Source organism: Barbus barbus, assembly GCF_936440315.1.
Source record: "Barbus barbus genome assembly, chromosome: 37".
In the NCBI taxonomy this organism is placed as follows: Eukaryota; Metazoa; Chordata; class Actinopteri; order Cypriniformes; family Cyprinidae; genus Barbus; species Barbus barbus.
Genome location: NC_136715.1, coordinates 18542667 through 18563016, shown reverse-complemented (window position 1 = coordinate 18563016; position 20350 = coordinate 18542667). Strand labels below are relative to the sequence as shown.

Sequence of the window (20350 nt, the reverse complement as noted above, 5' to 3'; positions counted from 1 at the left end):
CTCAGGAATAAAAACACGTTCTTTTCAGTGCAAGAAAGCTTTGAGAAAAGGTTTAAAGATAGTACAGTGTGCTTTTCTTTATTAGTGTGCTCATAGGCGCTCAGATGCTCGTACCATGGCTGATCATGTTCATTCAGGCCTTGTACACGAGGATATCACAATCATTACATTTCTGTTGTTATCCACAACAACAATCCACAATATTGCTGTATAAAGTGCATTGAATAAAGACCCAAGTGTCAGTGTAAACTACTTTATTTCTCAAATTGGAAAAACAAATTAACACCCCTGGCCTATGATCTGTCCCAGAGTGTTTAGGGTTAAATGACCACTCCATAGACAGCATTTCTGAAATATGCCTTTGGTACTTCATTAGAGTATCACACAAGCACTGAATAATGAGAACATTGATGTGAGGTAGCACCCTCTAGTGTCATCCCTGGTACATGAAATGCTTCCAAACACTTACTCATAAATGTACAGAATACATGGACAACCACTAAATTCTTACCATTTCATCTTGCCTCTAATAGCATTTTAAACAACAAATAACAGGAAAAAAATAACGTGCATGTTTTATCATTTGAAAGGCAACTGAGAGGTCATTTAGTTGTTTTGCACATTAGGAGCTCTGCCCCCCCAAAATGGCACAATTTACACTAAATACAAATAAAAAAATAAAATGTACTCCATCTTGTAACTGAATCGGCTGCAGGACATGCTCATCACCCTTATGCATAGAAAAATAGTTCACTTTTACAACAAAATAAAATTCAATACTCTAAAAGACATAAAGCGGAACCATGAAAAAATATACATAAAATGAAAAATGTTTTAAGTATAAAAATGCTAATGTAGATTAAAAGCCTCACTGATGCGTCAACATTAAAATCAACGTCTGTAAATTCCCTCAGAGCTGAACACCCTTTTTATATCAGACTGACAAACACTGCCAGCCATAAATATTTGTTAATAAATATTTTTAAAAAGCACAACTTCTGATGCTTAAAATACACAAAACTCACATTACACAGAGTAAAAGACCTGTAAATAAATGAGAAAGGTCTGAATGTTTTTGGTTTGTATATATAAGGTTACTCTGTGCTACAAGTTGGTAGCACTGAGCCTGTGATGGATATACATGCGTGTTTGCTCAAGAACCCATTCAGTTCACCAGAGAATGTATGCATATGAAGGCTTATAACGCACTATGGTGTGCAGGAGTATAAGCGGAGCACCTGTCGGGTGGGCGGGTGTCAGGTATTGGTGCGTAGTGCTTGAGACTGTGCTCAGCGACGGGCTAATCTAGAGAGATGGAGGAGAGAGCCTCATGGAGCAGACCACGGCACCGAAGTCCTCCTGCTCTTCCTCCTTTTGAGGGTAGCAAACTGTGTCAGATCTTTAGTGCTGCAGTTTCTGTGGGTTCAACCAGAGAGACGGTTAGAAACATTACAAAGACCGGAAAATATACTTAATCTACAGCATCAAAATCAAATACCTGTGTAGAACACGAGGGGTTCGAAGAACTCTTTCAGGTGCATTCTGAAAATTTAAACGAGTAAATAAAAATGTAATAAAAGTAAAAATATACATAATAAATTAAGTTTTTTAAATGGTTTTGAAAAACTGTTTTGAAAAAAAAGGGAGTATGTTTTTACCAAAAAAAGAGAAAAGACTGCATTAAAGAAACAGTAATATTGTTACATTATTACAATTTAAAATGTTTTATTTTTTAATATATGTGACCCTGGACCACAAAACCAGTCTTAAGTCACTGGGGTATATTTGCAGAAATAGCCAATTAATAATCAAAATTATTGATTTTTCTTTTATGCCAAAAATCTTTAGGATATTAAGTACGGTACTGTGATAACTCGCGCGCCCTGAATGAAGTAAAGTTACAAGTGTTTGTTTTTTAACGATTCATTGGCGCGACTCGTAAAGCCACATTATGATGAGCTGACCTTAGTAGCTATTTGAGCTCCTGTAACAAACCAGTTATGTACACAATTTATGAATGTTTAAAATATATATATATATAATTAGTTTATATTTGTATATTTCCTAAAATTTGTAATATTGAATACATCTTCATGTAGTTGTTCTCACAGTATAAGCAATGTCATAAATTAATATTTCATTGTTATGAGAAACTTATGTTTTGGATTTTCCAATCCATTTAAAAAAAAAAGTAAATAAATAAAAATAAAGAAGAGAGAAATATCATTTAAAATGTTTGTATTTAAAACTTGCATGCAAAAATACATCGGCAAAAACATCACACTGTCAGAACAAAATGTCTGAAATAAGAATAATACCCTTATTCATCATCAGTCACTAGCTATGGTAATAGTTTCTTACTGCACACATGCCCTGGTTAAATAAAGATACTAGCAAATGCTTCTGCCCCTGCACTGGCACAGAACAGAAGTTTTAGACATGCCATTTCCAGACATGTTTTCCTCAGGAAAAAATATTTTAAAAGGTTCTTTGAAGTCACGTGGAGAAATGCTCAAAAGTGTTGGGTGAAGTCAGTTAAAATGGCCTATATCAGGTAAAAGGGACAAATAAGGTTGTAGCATCATATCTCTTTACATTTTTACAGAAACTCACAATGATCTTGTATTGTCACTTCAACACTTGTTGACATGTAACAATCATTTTTATTGGTCTGAGTTTTTTAAGGCAGGCAGGGCAGAGTATTACATGAAGCTTGTCAGAGAAATTATAAGGTAATTGAGCCTGACATAGAAAATTTCATGAATCACTAGTAATAAGGGTACTAAGCTTACCAACAAAGCAAAGGTTTATGAACAATGTTTTGACATGCATACACACACACACTTTTAGACAGAAATTGATGTTGAACATAGGTTCATAGGCCTAGATATCTATCCATTCAAAATCTTAACAGTCTTTAAAAAAAATTGCATTGCAAACAGTATGGCAGGAGGACAAGCAAAGAAAGGAAACAGAGAGACGAGAAGAGAAAGAGAAAGAAAGGAAGATGTCAGTAAAATGGTCTGCATACACACACACACAGAAATTGAGGGTGAAAATAGTTTTATAGGCCTACTGTAGATATGTATCAATACAAAATCTTAACAGTCTTTAAAAAATTACAAGCGTACACTCATACATGCACACAAAAGACACCAATGCACAGAAACACACGTCTATACAATATGATCAGTTCATTTTTAATTGCATTGTTTAATTAAATATTCATTCAACTTTCTATTTAATGAAATACATTTATGGTGTTGCTATGGCACACTAAAGACAATAGTGTCAATTTACTGCGAAAAATAAAATGATTTAAGCTGAAATTACTTGTGTTGTTCTTTTTTTATTTTGGCCCATTTTAACTGAACAGCAGCCCATTTTATCTGAATATCGTGTTGTGGCTCAAGAAGGTACTTGCTAATACTCTAGCTCTCATCGTTTTAAAACTTATACTTTTTCACATTTTAAATATATAAATACATTTAAGAGACCCACGGATTTTATAAGAATATCATTAGATCTCCTGCATAACATATGTGATGGTATTATAAGTAATTTACCAAAACGTGGCCCATTTTAGCTGCCTTCACCCTATGCAGAATACTAAGCAATCGGTGCATCATTTCAGAACACAGCTCTAGATTTGAGATACAGTACATGATTTAAACATTTACTGTCTCAAGAACATGTGTTAAATTAAGTATTTCAGTAAGAAGCACAGATGCATTGCATTTTAGCTCATTTGTGAGTCTCTGATCTCGCCTTTGGTCTGAATGTTTGACATTTGGATTACCATCCGTTCTCCACATCTTTCAGTTACAGATCTTCGCTGTCATTTCTTTCTGTGAAGACAGAAAGGACAAAGTTATTAGGACATACATCACAAGCATTTGCAATGTGCTGTCAGCATCTAGTTGTTCATAAAACTTGCTAGTTAGCTAAAGCAGAGTTTAATCTGCTAACTGCCACTATCGCAATTTATTATTTTGTGTCTAATAACAGTAACACATTTGCAAGATACACACTTAGCTAAAACCGGTTGTCAGTTCACTTTCAGTGCTTATTACTGTTCTGTTCACACACAGTTCAGTAATTTACAGGAGTGACAGCCGAATTCTACAACCGTATTGACACCCGAAAAAGTGACAAACGCATTTGAAATTCTACGCAGCGTGTGCACAACCAAAGTGAACAATTAGTTGTTAATGACGAGTGTAAAATAGTCTAACTGATTGCTTTTAGATGGAAAAGCTGCCCATAACTCCTGGTCAAGGATCTCTTTTCTTCATAATAATAGCATAACGAAATAGATTTGGCAAACGATCCAGTGTATCTTCTGCTTTGGAAAGCGTCAAATGATTTTACAATGCATTTGCTCGCAGAAGGGAGCAAAGTAGCCAATCAAAGACATGTTTGTTTATTTCTACAATGCATTGGCCAATCAGAGGTGTTTAGGTTGGAATCCATGCACTCACCGCTTTTTGTCCAGCGCCAAGTTCTATAATGCTTGTAACTTCATTTAAAAAAAAAAAGTTTCATTGTGGGGTCACATTAATTGGTTAAAACGGAACTTTGTGAGATCGTGATGAATGAGTGACAGTTTTTAATAAATTTAAAGGGAGCGCTCTTGCTGTATACTATAATATATTCAGAATTTAAATAAATCTTTTTCACACTTGACAAGAGACCACGTACGACACAGAGATAGCTAACTACTAAACTATATAGATCAAGATAATAATTTCAGAAGTACAGAGTGACGTGATTCTGCAACCGACCCTGGTCCAAACGCTGGATTAGGTAAGGAAACTATTATTAATTATTATAATAACTATTTTATTAATTATTTGTATTGGCTGCCATGCCAAATCATGCTCTTGCTTGCTTTTCTGTTTAATTTAAGTGTTAGTGAATTATTGTAAAGTGTTACCCAAATAATGCATTTTGAGCGGTTTACCAACCGCACCCCTGATTCGGCACCCCCAACAAATATAAAAGCCCCCCTCCAAGTCGTGCGTCCTGGCCTGCTTGTTTGGTAAACTTCTTTTATGAAATAATCCCCAGGTTGCCATGTCTACTCATTATAAGCACTGCTTATTAAGTGTTTTAGGCCTTGTTGTTTGGGCTCAGCTCATTTTTAGAGATCTATGGTGTAGGTCATGATATTTTGGTATGTGGCTTATTTCCAAGATGACATGTTTGGATCTGGCCTTTTTTATAGTAATATCTGGCAACACGGAGTCTAGATGTACCTCCTTCCCTGTGATTTCTTGCACCACAACTCTGAATTAACTAAATTAGATCATTTAAAAAATTAACTAATTAACCGCATGCTTTTTCTGAAATTAATTGTGATTAATTTTATTCTTGATTAATCATGATTAATCCCACCTAACAATAAACTTTTTAAATATACTTTTATATTGCAATAATTTCACATTCAATTTTCAAATTAATGTAGAAACAACATAAATACAGTATATTTTTAATATTTGATTAATGGCATCTTTTTTTATGACTGAAGGCCAGTATCTTAACTTACCATGACATTGGTACGACATTAGGTCTTAAAGTCTCTACTAATTATTGAGCTGATGAGTTGAATCGGGTGTTTTAGATGACTAGAAGACTTAACTTACCATAACATTGGTACGACATTAGGTCTTAAAGTCTCTACTAATTATTGAGCTGATGAGTTGAATCGGGTGTTTTAGATGACTAGAAGACTTAACTTACAATAACATTGGTACGACATTAGGTCTTAAAGTCTCTACTAATTATTGAGCTGATGAGTTGAATCGGGTGTTTTAGATGACTAGAGGACTTAACTTACCATAACATTGGTACGACATTAGGTCTTAAAGTCTCTACTAATTATTGAGCTGACGAGTTGAATCGGGTGTTTTAGATGACTAGAAGACTTAACTTACCATAACATTGGTATGACATTAGGTCTTAAAGTCTCTACTAATTATTGACCTGATGAGTTGAATCGGGTGTTTTAGATGACTAGAGGACTTAACTTACCATAACATTGGTACGACATTAGGTCTTAAAGTCTCTACTAATTATTGAGCTGATGAGTTGAATCGGGTGTTTTAGATGACTAGAAGACTTAACTTACCATAACATTGGTACGACATTAGGTCTTAAAGTCTCTACTAATTATTGAGCTGACGAGTTGAATCGGGTGTTTTAGATGACTAGAAGACTTAACTTACCATAACATTGGTACGACATTAGGTCTTAAAGTCTCTACTAATTATTGAGCTGACGAGTTGAATCGGGTGTTTTAGATGACTAGAAGACTTAACTTACCATAACATTGGTACGACATTAGGTCTTAAAGTCTCTACTAATTATTGAGCTGACGAGTTGAATCGGGTGTTTTAGATGACTAGAAGACTTAACTTACCATAACATTGGTACGACATTAGGTCTTAAAGTCTCTACTAATTATTGAGCTGACGAGTTGAATCGGGTGTTTTAGATGACTAGAAGACTTAACTTACCATAACATTGGTACGACATTAGGTCTTAAAGTCTCTACTAATTATTGAGCTGATGAGTTGAATCGGGTGTTTTAGATGACTAGAAGACTTAACTTACAATAACATTGGTACGACATTAGGTCTTAAAGTCTCTACTAATTATTGAGCTGATGAGTTGAATCGGGTGTTTTAGATGACTAGAGGACTTAACTTACCATAACATTGGTACGACATTAGGTCTTAAAGTCTCTACTAATTATTGAGCTGACGAGTTGAATCGGGTGTTTTAGATGACTAGAAGACTTAACTTACCATAACATTGGTACGACATTAGGTCTTAAAGTCTCTACTAATTATTGAGCTGACGAGTTGAATCGGGTGTTTTAGATGACTAGAAGACTTAACTTACCATAACATTGGTACGACATTAGGTCTTAAAGTCTCTACTAATTATTGAGCTGACGAGTTGAATCGGGTGTTTTAGATGACTAGAAGACTTAACTTACCATAACATTGGTACGACATTAGGTCTTAAAGTCTCTACTAATTATTGAGCTGACGAGTTGAATCGGGTGTTTTAGATGACTAGAAGACTTAACTTACCATAACATTGGTACGACATTAGGTCTTAAAGTCTCTACTAATTATTGACCTGATGAGTTGAATCGGGTGTTTTAGATGACTAGAAGACTTAACTTACCATAACATTGGTACGACATTAGGTCTTAAAGTCTCTACTAATTATTGAGCTGATGAGTTGAATCGGGTGTTTTAGATGACTAGAGGACTTAACTTACCATAACATTGGTACGACATTAGGTCTTAAAGTCTCTACTAATTATTGAGCTGACGAGTTGAATCGGGTGTTTTAGATGACTAGAAGACTTAACTTACCATAACATTGGTACGACATTAGGTCTTAAAGTCTCTACTAATTATTGAGCTGACGAGTTGAATCGGGTGTTTTAGATGACTAGAAGACTTAACTTACCATAACATTGGTACGACATTAGGTCTTAAAGTCTCTACTAATTATTGAGCTGATGAGTTGAATCGGGTGTTTTAGATGACTAGAAGACTTAACTTACCATAACATTGGTATGACATTAGGTCTTAAAGTCTCTACTAATTATTGAGCTGACGAGTTGAATCGGGTGTTTTAGATGACTAGAGGACTTAACTTACCATAACATTGGTACGACATTAGGTCTTAAAGTCTCTACTAATTATTGAGCTGACGAGTTGAATCGGATGTTTTAGGTGACTAGAGGACTTAACTTACCATGACATTGGTACGACATTAGGTCTTAAAGTCTCTACTAATTATTGAGCTGATGAGTTGAATCGGGTGTTTTAGATGACTAGAAGACTTAACTTACCATAACATTGGTATGACATTAGGTCTTAAAGTCTCTACTAATTATTGAGCTGATGAGTTGAATCGGGTGTTTTAGATGACTAGAAGACTTAACTTACCATGACATTGGTACGACATTAGGTCTTAAAGTCTCTACTAATTATTGAGCTGATGAGTTGAATCGGGTGTTTTAGATGACTAGAGGACTTAACTTACCATAACATTGGTACGACATTAGGTCTTAAAGTCTCTACTAATTATTGAGCTGATGAGTTGAATCGGGTGTTTTAGATGACTAGAGGACTTAACTTACCATAACATTGGTATGACATTAGGTCTTAAAGTCTCTACTAATTATTGACCTGATGAGTTGAATCGGGTGTTTTAGATGACTAGAGGACTTAACTTACCATAACATTGGTACGACATTAGGTCTTAAAGTCTCTACTAATTATTGAGCTGATGAGTTGAATCGGGTGTTTTAGATGACTAGAGGACTTAACTTACCATAACATTGGTACGACATTAGGTCTTAAAGTCTCTACTAATTATTGAGCTGATGAGTTGAATCGGGTGTTTTAGATGACTAGAGGACTTAACTTACCATAACATTGGTACGACATTAGGTCTTAAAGTCTCTACTAATTATTGAGCTGATGAGTTGAATCGGGTGTTTTAGATGACTAGAGGACTTAACTTACCATAACATTGGTACGACATTAGGTCTTAAAGTCTCTACTAATTATTGAGCTGATGAGTTGAATCGGGTGTTTTAGATGACTAGAAGACTTAACTTACCATAACATTGGTATGACATTAGGTCTTAAAGTCTCTACTAATTATTGAGCTGATGAGTTGAATCGGGTGTTTTAGATGACTAGAAGACTTAACTTACCATAACATTGGTACGACATTAGGTCTTAAAGTCTCTACTAATTATTGAGCTGATGAGTTGAATCGGGTGTTTTAGATGACTAGAAGACTTAACTTACCATAACATTGGTACGACATTAGGTCTTAAAGTCTCTACTAATTATTGAGCTGATGAGTTGAATCGGGTGTTTTAGATGACTAGAAGACTTAACTTACCATAACATTGGTACGACATTAGGTCTTAAAGTCTCTACTAATTATTGAGCTGATGAGTTGAATCGGGTGTTTTAGATGACTAGAAGACTTAACTTACCATAACATTGGTACGACATTAGGTCTTAAAGTCTCTACTAATTATTGAGCTGACGAGTTGAATCAGGTGTTTTAGATGACTAGAAGACTTAACTTACCATAACATTGGTACGACATTAGGTCTTAAAGTCTCTACTAATTATTGAGCTGATGAGTTAAATCGGGTGTTTTAGATGACTAGAGGACTTAACTTACCATGACATTGGTACGACATTAGGTCTTAAAGTCTCTACTAATTATTGAGCTGATGAGTTGAATCGGGTGTTTTAGATGACTAGAGGACTTAACTTACCATAACATTGGTATGACATTGAGAAAGAGCGCACAGTTCCGTTTCCGCACTCGTTTGACTTGTGCCTGGTGCTGAGGCAAAGTGAAGCGCGTGTCTGAAACGTCTCCCGTCCCATTTGATGTGGACGTAAAGACGTTCTGTGACTGTCTAAATAATGCATTTCTTATCAAGAAAAAAGAGATGGAGGCAGCAGTTGTGAGTGGGTTGCCAACACTAGCCCTGCCCCTGTGTTAACGGCGTTAAATATATTTAACGCGTTAAACTGAAAAAATTAATCGGCTGCGTTAACGCGCTAATTTTAACAGCACTAGTTTAAATACTAGTTCGATTCAGTTCTGAACACACTGCATAGAATTTCTGTAAATGCGGTTGCCACTATCTGAATTTTTCTGGAGTCATTTTTTTTAACTGTCACTCCCGTAAATGACTGAACCGTCCATGTACAGAACAGGATTAAGCGCTAAAAGATGAAAAGGTAAACTGAAAACTGAATTTAGCTGCAGTGTGCACGTGGTCACAGTAATCAAAGCACAGCGCTCTCACAAGCGGCTCCAGCTCCGAGTGGTCGATGAGGCTGAACTCAGAGATGAAGTAGTAGTAGTGTTTGTAGCAGGTGTTGATGTGGGCCTCAGCTCCCATACTACAGATCATGTCAAAGTGATGGATGTACACGTGTACAAACACCCGAAACAAGCGGCTCAGTATCTTCTTGCACACCTGCTGAAAGTTCTTTGGAAAAGGGACTCCTAAAAACAGAAGAAAACCAGCATTACATTTAAATCACATTCACATGCCACAATGTCTCGAGGGTTTTCGGCCAATAGTTCAGTCTGTGGAATTATGAATTGTTGGCAGTGCTTATAAGTATAGCTTATGTAACTCTATCCAGTAATATTTTTCAGACAGAAGTATGTGTCTGGTGTTCTCTGGCCCCACAAATTATACAGCAATTCCTGAGAAACGTAACTGGATCATTTCTCTAGCCAGTTACCAATTAATATTTCTATGTCTAACTGTTTTTGTCTTATTTCCATTTATTTGTATCTCTGCTCATTTATTAATATACTAAGCTTTTCATAGCGATTTACTGAAAGAGCTTAAAGGTAAATGACAAATAGGAGTGTCCACGATAAAGAAAAGGAAAATCCAGAAATGCATATGTGCTATGTTCTTAGAAATGAGCTCTTTGTATTCATGTTGGTTTTCTTATGGTTTTGATGTTAATCATCACATAAAATGGAATAACATATTTTCCTTATACTGTAAATACTTGTGATTTAATTAATTGTTTTCAAAAATGTTATTATATATGAAGAGTTCATTTGCAAAAACCGATAACTCAGTTTTTTGCAATTCTTTTTTTCATTGTGCTTTCCAATTATTCAAACTGCCGTTGGGTTATTTTGACTAAGTAAAAAACTAACTTTAAAAAACAGCGAACTAACACAATGAAAACATAATAACATAATAAAAAACATGATTTATGAAAATTGGTAAAAATTTAGTTATGTATTTTTGCAAACAAACTTTTCATATATATATATATATATATATATATATATATATATATAGGTACTTTAAGTATTTAAAAAATATATGGCATTTTTTATTTTCATTATTAATTCATAAAAATATTATAACATTTTATTTATTGAAAAGGGTAAATTATCTGATATTTAACTGTATCTAAAATTTACCTTACAAAACTAAACTAAATAAACAAGTAATAATAATAATTTGTTACTTGAAATTAAATAAATGTTTACAGAAATAAAAAAAGTAAAAAATGTCCTATTTCAGGTAGCTGCCAAGGCAACATTTCTTATTTTAATTTAGTTTAAAGCTGCAGTCCGTAAGTTTTGCCTCTTTGTCGCCATCTCTGTTTGAAAACCTGGAATTGCAGCTCTGTGCAGAATTATCTTCCGTGCGTGGGGTTGTGCTCCGTCATGGCTCCAGTGCGGATGAATCTAAAGTTTTGAGGAGTATGTGTCAGTCTGTCAGTCACCGCACCGGTGTGGATACTGTACTTAGGAATCACAGATTCTAGCCTACGTCTTGGAACATATGACCCATATAAGAATTTTCACCATATATTGCCATCTGAACAAGTAACAAGTGTTTGTTCTGAGGAAAAAATTACATTACAACAAATCGCGCTACCAATGGTGATTAAGTGTAACGATCGGTTAGCTCATATCACATCAAACCGTGCAAATTATTATTATTGTTATACTTTAACTGGTTGTAATCAGTAACTATCTGTAATCAGAAGCATATTTAAAACCGGAATATAATTTAATTTCATTCACATGTGGATTACAATCAACCATCAAAATTATTTTTTGACATTTAATTATTCTAGCTGCTGTGAGAAGATAGCCTACTAGCCGGGACAACTTCTTTATGTTTACAGACGTGACGTAATGACGCAGTGCCATGCTCGAATTTCCCGCGAAAACCTACCCGTACCACTCAAATTAGAAAACATTATTATAAACTAACCGTTGTGAATCGGTCTAAAGTAAGGCTATAGTTTTGAACACTGGCTGGTTATGTACTTGCTCAGAATTTTGAATTTGTATAATTATTAACCAAAAAATGTTACGGACTGCAGCTTTATCATGAGGTACTAAAATAACTAAAACTAAAACTGAAATAAAAATTAATAAAAACTAAATAGACATATATCGCACTACATGACTTGAAGGTTTTTCAAATATCAATAAGCAGTGAAACAGTTTTGTTAAAATATTTTTATAAGAAATAACAATAAAAGATAAAGAATTTTGAATAAAGCATGTTTCTATATTATGATATTCAAACCGTTATCCCACACTGACATTATTTTAACTTTTAACATAATTTTTTAAAAATGAAAGTAATAATTTGAAAATTAACAAAACTGAGCCCTATCACAGTGATTTGATTAGTCTGGAAATCATATCTGACGTCACGCACCTACTCGTGTAGGAAAGATGTCCTCGTTGTTGATGAGGGACTCGATCCAGTTCATCAGAAGGTTCATGTATATAAGAGCAGGCAGTTTGGTGGGCTTCTTGTATTGATCCCCATCCTGCCACCTGTATTCATAGCGTGGCCCTCCAGACATGATGGGACAGCTCTTCTCAGTGCAGAACTCGCTCACGGTCCCGTAGATGAGGTTGATACGATTGAAGAAATCCACCACATGCACAGCTATCCAGTCATTAATGTTTTCCCCGTCCGGCAGCTGCACCACTTTCCTCAGGTCCAGGCCTGATTTCAGAGATGCCTGGGCTCTTTTGTACAACTCAAAGCGCTGGGTTCCAGGTTCAAATCGCTTTCGAGGCCGAAATGTTTGGTCTTTGCTGAAAACCTGACCCAAGCACAGAGCCATTGCTGAACTGAGCAGGGCGACGGAGTCGTCAGATCCAATCAGGATCTGGAAGATTAGGATTTTTCACTCGTATGATTCCCAGGGCCCTCGTCACATCCAATAGGGGACTTTCTAGAGAGCAGAAAAATATATAAATGTATATTTGAATAAAAATAATAATAATAATTTGAATAAATAATAAGTAAAAAAAAATAAAAACATACTTATAAAATATACTGATATTACACACACATATTATATATATATACTGTATAATACATTTAATGAATGATGTGCTGATTAGATTGGGTTTATGCAACTGGGAAACTGCAGTGGATAAAATTTATGACAATATTTATGACACGTGTGATAAATAAATAGGATTAATAGCTGTGCTGAGATCCTGACAGTTTATATAAACAGTAATATTGTGAAATATTATATTATTATTTAAAAGATGTGATGCAAAGCTGAAATTTCAGCTTTCAAGTAAGATTTTTCAAGAAACCTTTCTAATTATTATGAGTAATATTTTTAAAGTATAATTTTTTTAAGGATTCTTTAATAAATAGAACAGCATTTACTTGAACTAGAGATCTTATAACACTATGAAAGTTTAACTTTTTTTTACTGTCACTTTTGATCAACTGAATGCATCCTTACTGAATAAAAGTATTAATTTCTAGAACATAAATAAATAAATACAGACCACAAACATTTGACAGACCACCACAAACAAACATTTTTTCCTCTCTATGCATTCAGTTTCCCTTTGTGTTGTTTCATTTTCATAACTTCCCGTGTTTGTTTGAAGTGGCTGAAATGAGATACATTTTTCTGTGGATTTCAGAGCTATTCAGCTGTACACCCAAACCCTGACTCTGTTTCCATTTAACGTTCTGGCAGTGTATCTGTGTTTGAGTCCATCCTTTCTTTGTCTCTTTGCTAAGTCTTGTTTTTGTTTCTCTCTCCTCCCACAAATGTATTCACAAAAAAACCTGGCTACTATTTCTCTCACCTCACGCTGACACATTTTGCAGAAGGTCTGTTTCTGACACTTGTTGCTGTAACTAATAATGAAGTATTTCACACCATTAAAAGTCACTTAAAAAGCCTGCATTTCCATAATTGTTTTTCATATACAAAAAAGAAGATTTAAAATCTTTTATATATTTTTCAAAACCAACATATCACCGTTTCTAACCCATCTGTTAAATATCCAGCCACTTTTTTAGGTAGACTTTACACAAACAGAAACGGTCTCACTTTAGATGTTAGCCTTAACTCAATTCATTCAACATGTGTGGAAGCAAAGAACAGAGGAGTTATTTGTCCACAACAAACACTGACGTGTCTGTTCATGCTTTTTCACACAAGCTCTGACGTTAACTCAGACAGAAAAGTAAAAATGTAGACCTGGCTTTAGTCCTGCCGTAGACACTTGGAATGTTGTGGGAAACCTGAAAAGATCTCCGCGCTCTCCTGTTCTCTCCAAGAGGGAGCAGAGCAAATCCAAAGAGTCCCGTGAGGATCCTTTCTCGCACTCATCAGCCGGTCTTTTCCCTCCAAAACTCACTTAGGAATAGGGTTTAGAGTGAAAAAGCAAGACAAAAAGTTACTTGGCTTCCATTCCTGTGTTTGATGTCATATCCTGATCTTGTCTGCTAGGCCCCGTTGTCTGTTTTTGTGTGCCTGTGTGTGCGTGTCATGTGCGGTCAGGGGCAGCGTGAAGTTAAAAGGAAGGATTTGGTTGCTGGTGGGAGGAGCAGCAGTGAGTCCCACATCCTCTGGCCTGCCCACTGCCCAGCACCACACCCCCTCCCCAAACTCCATTGTGTTTGGCCTTTAGTACGAATGGAAACTTTAGGACTGCATCCCAGCCCGTCTCTAACTATAAATTTCACACTTTCCTCTTTCTCAGACCATCTAAATCTTGGATAGTATTATTTTTTTTTTTTACTAACTTTTAAAATATATAATTAATTAATTTATTATTAAATGGCAAAAAATAATATATAATGTATTCATAAAATATATAAAAATTAATTCAATAAAATCATTTAAAAAATCAATTTATGTTTATTATTTAAAATGTATTATGATATAGTAACCTACAGTTATTCATGATGATTTAAACAAATATTTGAAACTTTAGAATTACATTTTTTTCATTAAAATTAGATTACTATTCAAATTTGATGGGTGATTATACACTATTTTGTTAATAAATTGTTCACAGAATTGCTAAAACTGATAAATAAAGAAAATCTGAACACTATTAATTGTCAAGAAATATAATTACTATTAGTAACCACTAGATGGAAATAATGTTTTAATGTATGTGGGTACCATTTCCTGGTTAAATAACGGTTGAATAAAAATAAAATAAAATAGTTTCCTAAATATTGATAGTGGCACACTTTTTAAAGCGAATCTTTTATAAACTTAAAAACAGTAGCATATGGCTTTTAAGACCACTGGAATACCTTTCTCTCTTGAGAAATAAAGATATTGTACTGAAGTTAAAAACAAATACATAAATGTAAAAAATAAAACATTTTACAAGAAAGTTTTTCTAATTAATTCAATGTGTTACTTGCCATTTCTTTGTAACTGTTTGTGAAATTTACTATAAATTTCTGAGTTGTTCTTTTCAGAATAAGTTGAGATGTGGTTAATAGAAATTTATATAAAAATGTTTTGTGTGTTTGTATAGATTATTTATTTTAACATTTGTTTGTAAAAATGTGAAAATCAAGTACTACTGAGGCACAGAAATGAAATCCATCATCAATAAGGACATGACATATTTGGTTGATTTATTACTTGAAACCAGATGTGCGGTTGTGTCATCCTGAGCAACTATTTTAACTATTGCGCTGACACCGTTTCAAGCTTGTCTTATCTGTGCTGGTCATCTTACTTGTCATGTAACAATTTCCCTTTACTTAGGTGTATGTCATTCTGGAAGGAACGTGAATATGAGGTGTATGCCACTTATGTAACATGAATATGACAATAATATGTCATTTTAAATGCCAGTTCTGAAGAAAATGTACTTTGTGGTGTACTACCTTATATTTAATCAAGGGAATACATAAGAAACAATGACTGAGATATGTGAATGTGTGTAATGTTTTCATTTTCATATCAGCTGCAGACAGCACTCACTAAGAACAAGAATTCTCCAGAATGTGCCTCGCTGCCTCCAGGAATGAATAGATGGCAGAACAGATAGTTAGAACAGACAGATCCATAGACATATTCTAGCAGATAGAAAGACTGGATGGATGGATGGACAGACAGACAGACAGACAGACAGACAGACAGACAGACAGACAGACAGATAGATAGATAGATAGATAGATAGATAGATAGATAGATAGATAGATAGATAGATAGATAGATAGATAGATAGATAGATAGATAGATAGATAGATCAAAAAATTAAGTATAAAAGTGGTTTACCTGGCTGACTCGTCGCTATATGGCTGTGTGTCAAAACCTATGCTGCCTACTTAGAAAGATACGTAGAAAGAAAGTGTACGATGCCCAGAAATGCAGTCTAGGTAGGTAAGTAGGTTTGGAGACACAGCCAGTGCCTATGCTCGCTCTGTCTCATAGGGCTGGGTTGAGACTACAAAACACCTGAGGGGAAATGCGAGAGTACAGTTGGTTTTTAGGGCAGGACTAGTGAACCATCATTCCCACCTAAAGAGCTCCGAGACGAGCCCTGCTTCATAATTTCACAGGTTGGTCTTTCCCGAGAGATTTACATCGTAAAGAAGGTAATATTTGTGGAGAGCTTAGAAAATGAACGTGCTTTTTTGTGGTGCCGGGTTAGATAAACAATGCAGCCGTTCATTATAGCTTTTAATCGTGTGATGACTTTTAATTTACGCGACAGCTTTAAAGAGCGACCTTTCAGTTCACACGTGGTTTTACGCAGAAAAGTGACATTTTGTAAAAGTACAGCAAATTCAGTTTACTCCGCCTCTCAAAAGCTGCGATTGGTTTAATCTCGGCTCATGTTGGCGTTGTTTCCTGTCTTTTGTTCAGGTGTGTCGCAAGAAGTCGAGATCTGAAGGAGCCAGAAGCGTTATAACGATCTCCTGATAGCACTTGAACCGTTTAGAGGTGAGTCCTGAATGATTTTGACCTCTTGCGTTGTTCAGTTCTTTAAAACTACATCTGTATTGCCAAAACATGTGCTGAAGGGCTATTCGTAACGTTACAGTGACATTATGCATCGTAAAATACCAGAAATGCAGCTAATATTAACAAATGAAACGAAATGCAAAGTTTTATATAACAATAAAGTGAACAAACGATGAAGTAACAGTGCAGAGCACTAGGACAGTAGCAATTACATTTAAAAATTGAATGAATCATGAAGAAATTAAAAAAAAGATAAATGATTATGAAAAAGTGGTGTTGAGAGTGCGTTGGCAGACAATATTTTCTCAATTTCTCACTAGATATGACATATTTATAATTCTGCAACGTTGTGACATCAGATTTTCTTTGTTTTGAAGCACAAGATGCTCCTTGAATCATTCTGAAACCCTGCTGGAGAGCATGATCAGAAAATGACCAGAATAAGAAATGAACACTAGAAAATTATGAAGTTGATCATACATTATCGTATACGTAGCCCTTCAGTTTAACTGTATCATATTTATTCCTAGATGTCAGTGTATTATTTATGCATTGTGTCAAAGTTGCTTGGATGCAAGTTATAGGCAACCATGCTTTCACGTGTCTGCTTGTTTCCGTGTCATACTGGCTGTCGGTTTTATCACAAGCAACTTACGGTGCATTGACAGTATACATTGTAATGTGGGAATCAAACCCCCTTACTAAACCCGTGCACTTCAAGTAGAGCTGCAGGATCAAGAACATGAGTTTATACTAGTAAAACATCACGGTTTCATCTCTTCTTTCAATTCTGCTACTTGTGTCAAACTGCTAGACGATTGTTTTATAGACTACAAGTTATAAAGGATAGTTTACCCCCAAAAATGAGACTACTTCGATCATTTACTCACCCTCAATGTCGTTCCAAACCTAAATGATGACAGAATTGAATTTTTGAGTGAACTATACTTTGAAGCTCCACTTGTCTGTATTGTAATAAGTGATTTATATTGCATCTGAAGAAGAGGTGGCAGATGTTTACTACCAGGGTTCAGAGACGAAAACAGGTTTTCAAGTATCAAAACAATAAAAGTGTGTTGCAGCTTTAAATTTGTTCATTAGAGTGTGTCCCGTTTAATTTTTTTCCTTCTCTGAGCAAAAAATAATGACTATCATACATTTTTACCTTGATTTCGAGAAGGCATCCACTAAAATGCATTCTCCACCGAGTCACAGATAATGTTTTAACCAAACCTAAGAGAAGAGCTTCATCTCAGCTATGTTGAAAGACTGTTTCACTTGCTAAGTGTTTTGTAAGTTTCCTCTTTACAGTTTTGTTAGTTTCCGCCGAATGGATGAATGACACCTTGCCAAATATTTAAGCTAAGTAAACGCCCGTTAACATTTTGCATTCTCTTTGTGGGCTGGTAGGCACTTTGTTATTATAAGAGGAAAGATCACACCGTAACACTTATGTTAGTCAAGTTTCACTTGTTAGTGTATTGTTGTATGCATTTTTGGATGTATTTCAATGTTTATGTGCAACTTAATCAACTCAAGTCGTTTTCACCGGTCAAAGGTCTCTTTGGTTAGAGTCACGAGGGTTTTCTGGAACATTCAGTGTATAGAAATAGTTCAGAAGATAAATTTTTAAAATGTGCTATCTATTTTAGAAATGCATGTCTTATGCAGCTCTTATTGCAAACAGAATATGTTTAATAAAACATAATTTAGTCTGCTTTCTGATGATCTGTTACAATTGGATGTACGTCACAATGCAGAAGAAAAGATCTGTCGCTACTTCCGTTTCAGTGCAACGTTAATGTAAGATTCTCACTTCTTTATTTGTCATTTGCTTATGGAAGTGAGAAATGGGGAAGTTCTGGTTTGTAATAATTTTGTGTGATACAAAATCTGATTTAAATCTTGAAATAGGAAGGTTTTTAGAACTGTGCAAGTTAAGGGATAGGAATAAAGAGAGAGTTCACCCAAAAATGAACATTCTGTCATTTAATTTACTGATTTACAGGTTCTTCCAAACCTGTATGAGTTCCTGTCCTATTTTGAAAGCTGTTTGTAATCTAATAGCTGCTGGTTGACATCCATAAAATGGAAGAAGAAAAAAAATACTATGGCAGTCAGTGGAGACTAAAAATACTTTCTTTTGTGTTTAGCATTAGAATATAACTTATATAGGTTTGGAACAAGAGAATTTCCATTTTTGTGTGAACTGTTCCTTTAAAGTTGATGATGCAAAATAAACAAGAAACATGTAAGATTCCGAACAATTTCCAGATCAAAAAAGCTAAATTGTGAAATCTAAAAAGTCCCCCAGATGCTCTGAGTCATTCTGAAATCATTCGGGAGAACAGCTTTTAGACTTCATGCAGTTTGAGTGCAGTGAACCAGATTGTAAAGAAATTCTCAAATACATTTTTCACTTAAAGTATTATGCAGATATTATGATTTATAATGATTTTTGTATTATTGAATTAGAAACATGTTAAATATAAGCATTTTCTGTAGTGGCCTCAGACTTTTTGACCCCACTGTATCAGATTGCAATGTTAATATCAGTTACTCTAATGCTTTGTGGTGAAGAACTACTTAAGGGAGTAATGGGATGTTTGGTGCATGTGTCACTGACGGTGTTTCGGTGCATGAGGTGTAAGCGCTGACACTCCTGCACTCCAAACGCGTTTCTCAGTCTTGCTGAATCAAACAATTACATTGTAGTTAAATTCCATTCATTCCTGAAACGAGGCATTCCCCTATGACATACTCATTCTTCACTCATTCCTGTCATTGTACAGCACTGAATAAGAAGGATCAGAGCTCTTACCAAATGTGACAGCTCGCACGCTTTTTCAGTGTGTCCTCCTATAATCTGGTTTATTTCAGGGAGAGCACCTTTTAAAATATTTCTGAGTACTTTATTAATTTCTTTGAAAGAAATAATGGCATACAGGGGTGTTCTTTGTTTGTTTAAAAATTCAGTGCTTCCTTTTAATATTAGGCAACCTTAAAGGGAGAGTTCACCTTAAAATTAAAATCCTGGTGAACTATCCATTTCAATATTCTGGATTACGTTTAGAAAAATGGTCATGTACGGTTTTCACTTAAAGGGATAGTTCACTCAAAAATGAAAATTCTGGTCCCAGTTGTTTTCCATAGGTTTTTTTTTTTCCAGTGGGGACCGAAATGGTTGGGTTACCCACATTCTTCAAAATATTGTCTTTTGTGTTAAGCAGAAGAAAGAAACTCATACAGGTTTGGAACAACTTGAGGCTGGGTAATCGATGATAGAATTTACTTTTCAAGTGAACCATTCCTTTAATGCTCTGTTTTTTTGTGTTGTTTATTGGTCACTTCTTATTTTTGCCCAGTTCACCTAGAAATGAAATGTTTTTCAAATACTGTATAATCCTTTCTTCTGTGGAACACAAATAGATTTATATCCAAATTCCAAGCTGCTCTTTTCCATACATTAAAAACGAATGGTGACCATTGCTGTTGATCAAACGTTT

At 34.9% G+C, this 20350-nt stretch overlaps 2 protein-coding genes across 9 annotated transcripts in view; one reads left to right on the top strand and one right to left on the bottom strand.

The window, feature by feature from the left end:
- Nucleotides 1-56: 56 nt before the first annotated feature.
- On the bottom strand, nt 57-14426 carry LOC306857230 (MOB kinase activator 3C-like). Of its 2 annotated transcripts, XR_013783079.1 has the most exons (6): nt 14103-14403; nt 12290-12818; nt 9875-10077; nt 3800-3848; nt 1499-1542; nt 57-1416 (listed from the first exon to the last, which is right to left on the bottom strand). XR_013783079.1 is itself a non-coding variant. In XM_079397059.1 (4 exons), exons 2-4 carry the CDS (start codon nt 12705-12707, stop codon nt 3819-3821), a joined length of 651 nt encoding a protein of 216 aa, XP_079253185.1. In that variant the 5' UTR covers nt 12708-12818; nt 14103-14426; the 3' UTR covers nt 2223-3818. The 2 variants fall into 2 exon arrangements, 1 of the variants encoding a protein (XP_079253185.1); XM_079397059.1 differs by lacking the exons at nt 57-1416; nt 1499-1542 and having other exon boundaries at nt 2223-3848; nt 14103-14426.
- Nucleotides 14427-15966: 1540 nt separating this feature from the next.
- LOC306857223 (very long chain fatty acid elongase 1-like) overlaps nt 15967-20350 on the top strand; it is a 36924-nt gene continuing 32540 nt past the window's right edge. Inside the window, exons 1-2 of one of the 7 annotated variants that reach the window (XM_079397049.1) lie at nt 15967-16474; nt 16746-16823. The gene's annotated coding sequence lies outside the window, so the exon portion shown is untranslated. Of the gene's footprint in view, nt 16475-16591; nt 16824-20350 lie in introns of those variants that run through there. The other 6 variants (XM_079397048.1, XM_079397047.1, XM_079397053.1 and 3 more) reach the window with 6 other exon arrangements.